Raw genomic sequence first — 12,269 nt, 5'->3', positions numbered from 1 at the left:
AATGCTCAAAAAGAAAATCTATAATTCAATCATTAGTCTTTTGACAGACCAGGTCTTTAATATATATATATATATATATATATATATAATAAAATAAAAAAAATTAAAAAAAAAAATTATTAAAAAAAATAAAAAACTTGTTACATTGATTGTAGACAGATTAATTATACAAATTAGTCTCAATTTTTTTTCAAATTTCTTGACGTGAAATTCGACACTCACACTAAACGTTAACAAATATTAATTCTGAAAAAAGATGGAAAGTTTATTTTTTTTTTTCGAAGCAGTTCTAAAAGTTAAAAATATAAAATTCTTAAAAAAAAATCCATAAAAAAAAAAAAGCCAAGCAAGTGATCCGAGTTCAAGAAAGCGCGTGATATTTTTCCCAACCCTACTTTTCGAGGAGATACAAAGACAAAGCATCGTCGTTTTGATGCATCTCTATCGATCCTAACTTGTATTTTCGTGGCGCGCGTTTATCATGAAATAATCATCATCAAGTTGTGGAAACATATGACATCTCCGTCTATGTTGCTGTTTGTGAAAAAAATTGAGCTGTCTCAGACTCTCATGTCTCTTCTCGATCAGTTCTCATCAGTCATGAGAGAGAGAGAGAGATTCTTGTTGCTTTAATGGTTTATGAGTATACGTACATGAAGCATCTCAATGCATGTTTGATAATCAATGAGAAATCGAATATGTCCATGGAAAAGGTGAAGACCACAAATCATAATCATTAAAACAAGCAATATTACATGATAATATATTTCAAAGCATTAGCAAACCACGACAGACAGAGAGAGAGAGAGAGAGGGAGGGAGCCACCTTGAAACTCGGGAGCTTTTTTCTAGTCTATTTAATAAATATATAACATGGAAATGAGTTGATTTCTGCAGAAAAAAGATCATGGTTGATAGAGCTTATTTCCACATCTACATTTCCAGGAGAGGAGATAGTAGCCATCATCTTCTCTATGAGATGATATTATTGCACTGAAACCCTTCCTTTTTTGGTGAGAAGGAATGACAAGAGTGGCAATGCAAGGCCTGCAATTTAAGCACCTGTTCTCGCAGCCTGGAGGCTTTGATCCCAGCACCATTTCCCTTTCCTTTAAATTCTCACTGTACCCTGAGGATGATATATATAGGCCAAAGTAGGAAATTAATATATAATTAATCAACAACAAACACAAACTTCAAACTACACTGTGTATTTGACAGAGCAAACAATGAAGAACTCATGAAAAGACTTTTTTCCATGGAGAATATAAGGAAAACACCCAATGGGATTTTTCTACTGTGAAAGAGAGGAAAAAGCCTTGAAACAGTAATTACCAAAATGGGAAGGTAGAAATGAAAGAGAAAAGATGAAAGCCAGAGTTACAGCAACTTTCAGGGGGGGCACCATTATGATGAGCAGTGAATGGAAAATATATGAGAGCGAGCTTCTGATGTGTGTTACAGTGGAGAATGGGATTTTGAGGGAGAAGAGCTTTAAAAGGAGATTTTAAATGGGTACAATACAACTGTAGACAAGGGTTGTTGAGAGCTGTTTCCTGTGGAACAGACATTTCCCTGAAGCCATGGCTTGCCAATGGCCACCAATTTGACATTTTTTGTGAGTGGGGAAACTGCTTTTCTTTGTCATTTTGGGAAACTGGAGCTCTGACTTTTCGGTTGTTTGTAAATGACACACCTAACCCTTTTCCTTTCTTATCTTTACAGCTGACTTCACTCTAATCATACTGGACGCCAAGTAGTCTCACTTACCCTTTCATTAATCTCAACAAAATGCTTGCCCCGGGCCCCGGCACTCATTTATAAAAGTTTTAATCCTATATTTTACACTAATATTTTATCATTATCTCATTCTATTGGCATTACTCTTTATAACTTACCTTTTTTTTTTTTTTTGACATGTACCCACAAAAGAGGAGAGAAAAACTTGAACTAGTGACCTCCGTTTTATTAAGCGTGGTCCTAGTCGATTGAGCTATCTCTTAGGAACAACCTTTATAACTTACCTTAAATGCTTAACTTATCTTAAATGCTTAAGCTAATAAGAAATTATTAATTTTTATCATTTAGTTAGTATTCTAATACTGACAAGATTCGAATTATAGATATTTGCTCTGATATCATGTTAAATTAAGATTTATCCTAAAAATTTTAATTATTTAATTAATTAGATTGCCTTAATTATTGGGAAAAAAATGATTTAGTTGTCATTTTATACCTTACATTGGCTTAACCATTTCTTATTTTTATGTAAAATAGATAAGTAAAATACTAAAAAAAAAAAAAAAAACACCCTCTACAATAGACTATGCATCTCAAATGAGAAATACATTTTTATTGCATTTGTGAACAGTGCACCGCTACATATAGTGGGCACTGTTCACACATTCATGTCATTAATATACTATTTCTCTTTTATCAAAATTTTCTCTTCCACAAGAATCTCTTGTAAATCAGCTGCAAGGGGATTTCTCAAATAAATTAACATTTTGGTTGTGTTATAGAATATAAATATGATTACTTGCAAATGAAATGAGTAATCATACCAAAAAAAAAAAAAAAAATTGTTAAAATCGAGAATTTAAAATCATAAAAAATGGCGCAAATTCTCATTATTTTCTTCTGCTAACACGCCTGATACAATAATAAGTTCGATTAAGGGTACGGACGGAAACCACCCAGGGAGAAATAACAGGTAAAACTTTGATTTCCTCTCTAAACTCACTGATACGACACTGTTTGGGATAATTTGGCAACCGACAAAAAAAAAAAAGTACAGGTGGCAGCTTCTGAACACGATAAAGAGGGGCACTGTAACTCTCTGTCTTAATCGAAATGACAATATTGCCACTAGAGTTTTTGGAAGATGGAGAAACAGTTAAAAAAGCTGTCTCTGGCTTTTGCTTCAAGAAGATGAGGGAAAAATTAACGGAACTGCGGCCTCCTGGGGAAACTGCAAATGACGAATTCGATTCTTTCTTCTTTCAATAACATTATGATGATGCCATTGGATGAAGCTTTTATGTGCTTTTTACGGGTCAAGACGTTTGCCAAATCTTGAGTTCTTTATTATGGAAAAATCTGGGGAATTGGGAATTTGGGATGATCTTCACATCGTCTGCCATCTGCCCAACTTTTCTGCTTAATAATAATAATAATTCTGGATTTATGCTTAATATAAGTTTAACAAAAAATTCGAGATTTAGTCAAGATTTAGGTTTACCAAGTATTATCTTATAAGGAGATTCTATGCAAGTGAGTAATGTGCTACAAGCCAATGGACCAAATTGGAATAATTATGGGCAAATGATGGAAGACGCTAACGGAATACTTGGCACTTTTATGAGTTGCCAGATTCACCATACAAGACGAGTGGCAAATTCAATAGCTCATGGTCTAACAAGGCAACGGTAAACACAAATTATGTCTAGAGTCTAGATCAAAGAAATTTTTAAGAATATCAGTAATATATGCTCGTTTGGGTTTGAGAATTTTTTATTTTTTATTTTTTTATTCTACTGAATTGAATTTAAAATTACGAATATCGAAGAGAAAAAGAAAATTAAGATTATGTTTGAGTTGTTTTAAGAATATAAAATTTTGAATTGAATTAGTACTAGTTGTATCAAGAAGGAAAAAAAAAAATTGAGAAGAATTAAGAAAAATTGTCCTCCCAAACAAGCCCTTTAATAATTGTAACTTTAGAGGTACATGCTTTAGACATGTAGAGCTTCATGCCTTTTTGTCCGAGTGTTGTGCTCATCTTGATTAAGTGTTGATATTCTGACAGATTGAAAAGATGGGACTTCCTAATACGAATAGCAAAAGCAAGGAGGGCAGCAAATCTTGGTCAAAGTGATGATACACAGGTAAAAGGGATTCAAACAAAGTGAATGTTTAGAGACTAATCTATTAAAGGGGCTTGAAAGCTATGAAGAAAGTCAAGCTGCAATTGGAATGGGGAAATTGAACACAGTTGGAAAATCCAAATAAGACTCATGTGTAGGTCTAGAGATACCTCACTCATATGTAGGTCTAAAGATACCTCAAAATTTTCGCGGATGAAATTGTTAATCATTCAAGAGAATTATGAGACTTTTAAAAGATAGTCCGTGATTTAGGAGGCCTAAGCCACCAAGCGACCCAAGTATCTAACCGTCCAAAAAATATTGAGCTGTCAAGATCCACCAGCTCGCTTAAACCCGAGCCCAACTCCTTCAAGCATTTACTAGACAATTCCTCCAATGACAGCCTCCCATGACAATTTCTTTTACCATATATAACGCTAAAATGAGACTTGAGGTACGCATTATATCACTACGCCAAGCACCGCGCATCTTTCTCCTAAACATTTTACTTGATGGAGCATTGGAGTTCCTTCGAAACTAACCGAAGGGCTTTTGATGACCTCTACCAAGTCAGCTGTGGTGATTCATGTACCAATAATAATGCTGATTCATAGGCAAGGCTATTAACCGAATAGAACCGTTTACAAACAGGCAGGCTAAATTGGCTACAATCTTATTCTTATTGTATCTATTTTTCATCATTCAATAATAGAATTGATACATATTCTCCAAATCTGGATGAGCAAAAAAGCCTTATCTATCCATTCATTTGACACAAATTGATTGATGGAGCAAATCCATATTCCACATTCAAATAAAGTATATGAATAGATTCTCATAAATTTTTCTGTGTGTTTTCTTTTTCCTGTTTTGTGCCCAGTGGAACCAGCTCCATGTGAGTGAACAGTCGAGATGGAATCTGTGTCTTTTCAGGTGCTTTACTAGATGACAAGTATAATGGAGATTGCCCTCCTGCTCATAATGCCACCTACTATTCCACCACCATGTGAGCAAATAGTTTCAATTGTCCTCTCCTACAATTTTTATAAATTTATATTTATAAAAATAACACAAAGAAGAGAAAGTATCTAATATTATCAAATCAGAAATTAAAAAGTCAGAACAACATTAATTAGTTTTACTTTTTTCCTGTCTGTAGCATAACATCATAAATTCACCTGTTTGTCCATGTCCGTATTTCTCATCAATCTTTCAATATAAATTGTACCATTGTGCAAATCCACCACGTCTCTTCCTGTCGGGAGTAGCTCAGCTCTAATTAATTTCTTTCCATTTTCTCCTCTCATAAATTGCTTAAAAAGAGTAAAGTCACCTGACATACCAACCTCACAAGATGATTCCAACTCGAGATGGTGCATGTGCTGCGTGCATTGACCATTTTATTGAAAATAACCTAAATTTAAATAAAAGTCTGCCGTCCAACTTTTTCCTGTTTCACAATCGAAGGGTGCTGCTGCATATATTTTGGGAAATGCTATGTATTTATTATTTTTTAGTAAGGATTAGTTTTTTTTTTTTTTTTTTAAATAATATTTACTTAGATAAGAAGAACCAATAATAGAACACAACCTCCTTCGTGACTTGATCTTTTATTCGCCTAGTTTCCTAACATGTGCAATGAGGCTAATATTAAAATACTTTTTATTTAAAAGTTGATTGTAATTATATTGGTATTAATTCACCGACCTTATAAATATGAATTTTTATATTGTAAATAATTAAGTTAAGAAGAGCACATTATAATTATAGAAACTATTGATGACAGTTTTTTAAGATTTGACTTCACAATTTTCGATGAGTGGCACGATGTTCGAAGAGTGCAGGAGATAGCTCTGATACTTAAGTCAGTAATTAGTTTTGAGAGGAAGAGAATAATAAGCAATGAGAGTTTATGAGAAAATTTAGATTACCAAATAATGAATTGAAGCTTCCCTTTTATAGGCATCAAATAGCAATTGTCTCCTCGAAATAGTCGGCCCCACGATCTTGAGGATCCACGAGTGTCATGTTGGCGAAGTGGATCGTGGCTTGTGGGTTACTCCACGATCATGAGATCATGGAGTGTGTTAGTGGGTGGCTTTGCCATGCTTGATGTTGGACGTGGATGCCCAAGTAATCGTCGGGTCCACGTATCTTGATTGGACGCTGACAACTGTGTCGCATTCTGACGAACGTGAGCGCTGGATGAATCCCACGTTCATTGTTGAATGTGGGTCTTCTTCAATAGCTAAATGACAATTGTGCCTTCAATAAAAGATTGTTATACCTTTGGTGGACTGACCATGCATCGGGCTGAACCGATTAAGTTTCAATCTGGGCCTGTCTTAATGGGCTTGTATAGACCGATCCATGACCCAACAAAAACCATTCAATATTCATGATGTAAACATAGATTTTTAATACCAAATTACTCATAGTTTTTTTTTTTTTTCTCTCTTCCATTAAAATTCCCAAATTTTATGTTTTATATAAATTTGTAAAATGCTAAATAATACATTTGGTGGAGATAAATATAATTAATAAATGTTCCTGACATTTGGGAAGAGAAAACGGTGAGTTGCACAAAGGTCCTTAGCGTGCCAAAAGAGAAGCATCCACGCGTACACGAATTTTGAAGACAACATTGGCCACGACGGTGACACACCAACGGGCACGATCTCGCAGTAGCCATGTAGGGTCATCCAATCGCACGGGTGAAAACGAGTGGGCGTTTCTGAATCCTGACCATGGTTTAAAAAGTGTGCAAGATTGGACATAGCGGCTTTTACAATATAAATATATATAAATATATATTGTATAACTGTTTAGATCATAAGTATGACGTCATGCTGCAACCGACTCGTGTCAGACTGTGTCACTCACTTTGGTCACTGCCCACCCATTTTTGCTTGTCAGTAAAGTTTCTCCCTACTATTTTTTTTCAATCACTCTGCACCTACTAATTTCAGTAGCTATAGCCCATAGGGATTGAGATCTACCCAATTACGACACCTCAGATTTATCTGGACAGCAATTAGGGTGCCTTTGGCAACCCTTTTTACTTTTGCCAAATGTGAAAAAATTTTGATTTATTATTTTGTTTTTTTATTTGAATATTAATAAAAATAAATTATATTGATATAAAAAAATAGAATGTTTTAATGTTATTTTATTATTATTATTTTTTTTTTTTTTTCTTTTTTTGAGAAAATGAAGCGTAGACAGTATTAAAAAAAGGGAAAGGGATTACCAAACGATGCCTACCAAAACATGGGAAAACAAGTATTGGCTTTGTGAGAGCATCCATCAAGCTTTTTATATTTAATATTTCTCTAAATTTTTAAGAAAATTGACAAAAATACATTAATTATCAAACTCTTTATCTAAAGTTAAATTTAACATTTGTTTTTAACTGCTCTCCAAATATAAAGACACTAGTAACAAAAGCTATTTATTTTTTAATATTATTTTGGTTGCTGGAGTGTCATTTTGGCCAAAATCTCTCACATGGAATCAAAGTAAGTGAGTTTGATGGCAATTACATTTATTGATAAAAAAAATAATATTTAGTTAAAGTAGATAAATATTTAGAGAGTTTTATATTTGGTAGTTTTAAAAAGTGTCTAGTTAAATAAATACAAAAATACATTTTCAAAGTTAAAAGTAAAAAAAATTAAAATTAAAATTAAAGAGCTTGATAGAAATGTGCTAGCGGCTGTGTTTGGCAAAGGGCAGGGCCGGACCGGACCGGACCCAAAAATCAAAAATACTCTTCTCAAAATCAACTTCAACATTTTTACTTTTTACATCACATTAATTACTTTTTATTACTATTCAAATAAAAAAATCACTACAAAACAAATTTTTTTCACTTTTTTATACAAAATATTTTTACTTTTTTTTTTTTTTTTTCCTCATATCAATCATATCTGCTATAATACCGTTCTACTCCCTTTTTCCATTTTATTGACAAACACAGCCGCTCTGAACTCCCCATTCGACAGCTCGTCTTGAACATATGGAGGCCAACCAAATATATATGGTCTTTCCAGAGAACTTGAGACCAAATAATTTGGTATGGGCCCAACTGGATGGTAAGAATACTGGGTGGGTTAGTCTCCAATCTCCATGCAGCGTTGGGCTAAGGCATGTATGGTAACTCTTGCCCATCACCCAACTCTATTAGCCCATGTATGGTAAGCTTGGGCCCTCGATGAGTACCAAAGCATTTCTCTCTCTCTCTCTCTCTCTCTCTCTCTCTCTCTATATATATATATATATATATGAAAGGAGGAATCAGATCCTTTCCCGTGAATTGAAGAGAAGTTGATTCCTTGATTTTTAAGGGTAAGATCGTCTGTTCACTTTTTTTGTTCAATTTTCAAACGAACTAGAAGTGAACTAATCAACTCCTCTCTAGTTCGTTTAGTTCAAATGAACTATAAAATCATATAAAAAAGTTATCGTTGCTCACCTCAAGAGAAATTTTATTTATCATACCCTTCCATCTCGTTTCATTAGCCCATTTTTGTAGTTTTTTGTTTTATTGAGCCCTTTTTTGTTTTTGTTTTTTGTTTTTTTCACATTATATAGTATAATGAAATAAGGATGGGATAAAAGTATGGCAAATGAATGTTATTTAGTAGATTAGTATATGATTGTTACACAACTTAATGATGTGACAATAAAAATCAACCTTAAATCAACAAAAAGAAATTGATGATTAATTTTCACTTTGAATAAGTAATAATAAATAACATATTGCAACACTAGGGTTGTCAAAAAAAAACCGAGTAACAATCGGGAAACCGGTTTTTAAATCAGTTGGAAAAAACCTGTAACCGGGTACTCAGTTCCGGTTTTTGGCAACCGGTTATAACCGGGTATATATATATAAAATAATATATATATATATATATATATATATATATATATATATATATATATATATATATATTATTTTATTTTTTTAGGACAATTTTAAACATTGAATTTTTATGGCATTTGTAAACATTAAATTTTAAGGGTATTTTTAAACAATGAAATTTAGGACATTTTTAAACATTGGATTTTTATTTTTTTAGGCCAAAAAGCTGAAAGCCAAAAACAGTATTTTTTTTTTACAATCACAACAAAGTCCAGCTCAAAAATACTAATTATTGTTTTAAAAAATAGCAAAAATTGTTAAATTAAGCACAAAAATTAAATTCAATATTTCAAATAAGCCCAAAAATTAGCCCAACACCTAAAATAAGCCCAAAATATATACATATATTTTTTTTAAAAGAAAAAACTAATTACCGGTCTAAATAACCAGGTATCAACCGAAACCAGTTGAAGTAACCGTTTCCAATATTTAAAAATAAAAAAACTGAATACCCCAATTCCAGTTCCCCATTTTGGCCGTTAGCTAAGAACACCCTATTGCAGATGGTTTATATGCTCAAGAGTCTTAGTGAGTAAAATTGAAGTTTGTAAGTATTCTGAAACGAACTTTTTAGTCAACTAGTTCTTTCAAAATCATTGTGGTGATGGATGTAGGTAGCATTTCGTGAATCATCAACGCTTGTCGTCGTTTCAAACCCAAAAATGGCAAATTCATTTTCAATTGATCAACAACCATGCATGCAAGTTCAGAAATCAGAAAAGAGTGATAATTAAACATCTTATATATTCTCATGAAAAACAAAGAAACCTCCTTAATTCCATTCCATCCTCCACATTCACAAACACACATGATATATATATATATATATATATATATATATATATATATGGTGATAAGGGTGAGATAATGATGAGATGGATGATCAATGGACTTTGACCTCCTTCACATCCTTCTTGGGATTCTCAGTTCTAGGAATGGTAACAATCTGTTGGCGTGAGTCCCACAATTAGCTGTCAGCGTGAGTCTTGCAATCAGCCAGTTGTGGAAATCTTAGATTTAGGAATCCCTTCATTCAAGGGATAAACATGATTGTAGGCGTGAATATTGTACAGACATAGAATAGCTTCCTAAAATAATTCCTTGTATCTCTATATCTTGTACTCAGTTTTATGAAATTGATATGAAAGAAAGTTACGTTTGACATGGTATCAGAGCATGATCTTGGGTTCCCTGTTTTTTGATCAGGCAGGGGTCAAGATTTTGCTCGGCCTTCATGGCTGACTCCACTGAAAAAATCCTTGATAGTCTAACATCAAAAATGACGGAGGTTTTGTCAAAGGTCCAGACCTCCTCCTCTCCCATCACTGATTCCCCGATGGTACCAATCAGCATCAAGTTGGATGGTTCCAACTATGGATTATGGTCCCAGGTTGTTGAGATGTACATCTCAGGAAAAGACAAACTGGGATACATCAATGGAGACTACCCCCAACCACCAGAAACTGACCCTTCCTTTCGTAAGTGGCGCACTGAGAATGCCATGGTGAAAGGCTGGTTGATCAACTCCATGGACCATTCCTTGGTCGTGAACTTTATTCGCTACCCAACGGCTAAGCAGGTATGGGATTCTGCTGCCACAACATACTTCGATGAAATTGACACCTCGCAGGTATATGAACTCAGACGTCGTGTATCTCGAATGAAACAAGCAGGCGGATCTATAGAAAAATACTATAACGATCTACAGGGTTTGTGGCGAGAGATCGATTTTCGTCGACCGAATCCAATGAAATGTGAAATTGACATACAAAGCTACAACTCCATTTTACAGGAGGAGCGAGTATACACTTTTCTTGACGGACTAGATGATCGATTGGATCATGTTCGGAGCGATGTTCTTCGCCTGAAACCTTTCCCTTCAATTGAGCAGGCATATGCTCACATTCGAAGGGAAGATCTCCGACAATCTGTGATGATATCGGGAGCAGAAGCAGTGGCTAGTGGTGCTGTTATGGCCATCAAAGGCGTGAAATCTGGCCAGTCACACAAGTTCGGGTCCTCCTCACGCTCCAAAGGTCATTTTGATGGGAATAAGTGCACTCACTGTGGGAGTACAAAACACACTCGGGAAACCTGTTTCAAATTACATGGTTACCCAGACTGGTGGCACGAATTACAAGCCCGAAAGAAACGAGATGCTCCTGGAACTGAAGACATCCCAGGTCGAGCAGCGGTAGCCACGGCTGGATCCCAATTCTCTCTTATTCCCGTGGTTGAACATTCTACCTCAACCCCAGATCAAGGTAATTGTGGTCAAGTTTTTTGCAGCCCTACTAGTCGGAATGATGATGCCTGGATTATCGACTCCGGAGCGACGGATCACATGACATTTGATCCAAATGACTTCTCCAACACAACTCAGCCACGAAGGACTTGCATTGCCAATGCCAATGGGGCCACTTACCCAGTCACAGGGGCTGGAACCGTGCCCCTGTCTCCTTCTCTTTCTCTAGCTCACACACTTCTTGTTCCCTCCCTCTCCAACAAGTTGTTGTCTGTGAGTCAAGTTACTGAAGAACTTAATTGTGTTGTGCTGATATACTCTACTTTTTGTCTTCTTCAGGATGTTCTCAGCAAGGAGATTATTGGGCGTGGTACTAAGAGGGAGGGACTGTACTACCTTGATGACTTCAGCCCAGGCAAAGCAAATCACATGCACCATCACACAAGTAGTCATGAACGGCAGATTTGGCTATGGCATAGGCGCTTGGGGCACCCATCATTTGGCTATCTCCGGCATCTACTCCCATCTTTATTTTCCCATTTGCAGACTGTGGACTTTAAATGTGATACATGTATCAAGGCTAAAAGCCAACGAGTTTCTTATCCAGTTAGCTTGAATAAAACTACTACTCCATTTGCATTGATACACTCCGATGTGTGGGGACCATCCCCGATACCCACTACCTCTGGTCACCGTTGGTTTGTAATTTTTGTCGACGATTGTACTCGAATGACATGGCTCTATCAGCTCAAAACCAAAGACGAAGTTTTCACCATATTTCAAGCATTTCATGCCATGGTTCAGACTCAATTCTCTTCCAAGATAAAAATTCTTCGCTCCGACAATGGTGGCGAATTCATCAACCACAGATTTCAGGCCTATTTCCAACAACATGGCCTCCTCCATGAGACCTCATGCTCTCACACACCACAACAAAATGGTGTCGCCGAGAGGAAAAATCGGCATATTTTGGAAACATCCCGTGCCCTACTCCTTGGAGCAATGGTGCCGAGCTGCCATTGGGGGGATGCTGTAGCTACTGCCGTGTACTTAATCAACCGTATGCCATCTAAACTTTTACACTTTAAAACCCCCTTACAAATCCTCTCTACTCATATATCCCTTCCTTCAATATTGATGCTTCCTCCTAGAATTTTCGGGTGTGTTGCTTTTGTCCACCTCCACAAGAATCAACGTACCAAATTGGACCCATGTGCTGTTCGGTGCTTATT

The 12,269-nt window shown here is 35.5% G+C and overlaps 2 protein-coding genes across 2 annotated transcripts in view; both read right to left on the bottom strand.

Annotated features, from left to right (window-relative positions):
* Positions 1 to 758: 758 nt before the first annotated feature.
* On the bottom strand, positions 759 to 1,442 carry LOC148585010 (EPIDERMAL PATTERNING FACTOR-like protein 8). Its single transcript, XM_088517257.1, has 2 exons — positions 1,335 to 1,442; positions 759 to 1,128 (listed from the first exon to the last, which is right to left on the bottom strand). The coding sequence occupies exons 1-2, from the start codon at positions 1,405 to 1,407 to the stop codon at positions 905 to 907; spliced, it is 297 nt and encodes a 98-aa protein (XP_088373383.1). The 5' UTR covers positions 1,408 to 1,442; the 3' UTR covers positions 759 to 904.
* An 8,073-nt stretch (positions 1,443 to 9,515) lies between these two features.
* Positions 9,516 to 12,269, bottom strand: part of LOC132186712 (HSP20-like chaperones superfamily protein) — a 6,376-nt gene continuing 3,622 nt past the window's right edge. Inside the window, exon 3 of the mRNA XM_088517256.1 lies at positions 9,516 to 9,738. Coding sequence (XP_088373382.1) covers positions 9,676 to 9,738 — 63 coding nt within the window. The 3' untranslated portion in view covers positions 9,516 to 9,675. The remainder of the gene's footprint in view (positions 9,739 to 12,269) is intronic.

This window comes from Corylus avellana, chromosome 6, assembly GCF_965113065.1.
Source record: "Corylus avellana chromosome 6, dhCorAvel1.hap1.2, whole genome shotgun sequence".
Taxonomy (NCBI): Eukaryota; Viridiplantae; Streptophyta; class Magnoliopsida; order Fagales; family Betulaceae; genus Corylus; species Corylus avellana.
The sequence above is the reverse complement of the archived record's forward strand: the minus strand, read 5'-3'. Positions and strand labels throughout refer to the sequence as shown.

Excerpts from the sequence above, each read along its gene's own strand:
- LOC148585010 (XM_088517257.1), bottom strand. The coding sequence starts at position 1,407 with ATGGTGCCCCCCCTGAAAGTTGCTGTAACTCTGGCTTTCATCTTTTCT. Across the intron at positions 1,129-1,334 it reads ATTTCTACCTTCCCATTTTG|GGTACAGTGAGAATTTAAAG; the intron begins GTAATTACTGTT and ends TATCATCCTCAG.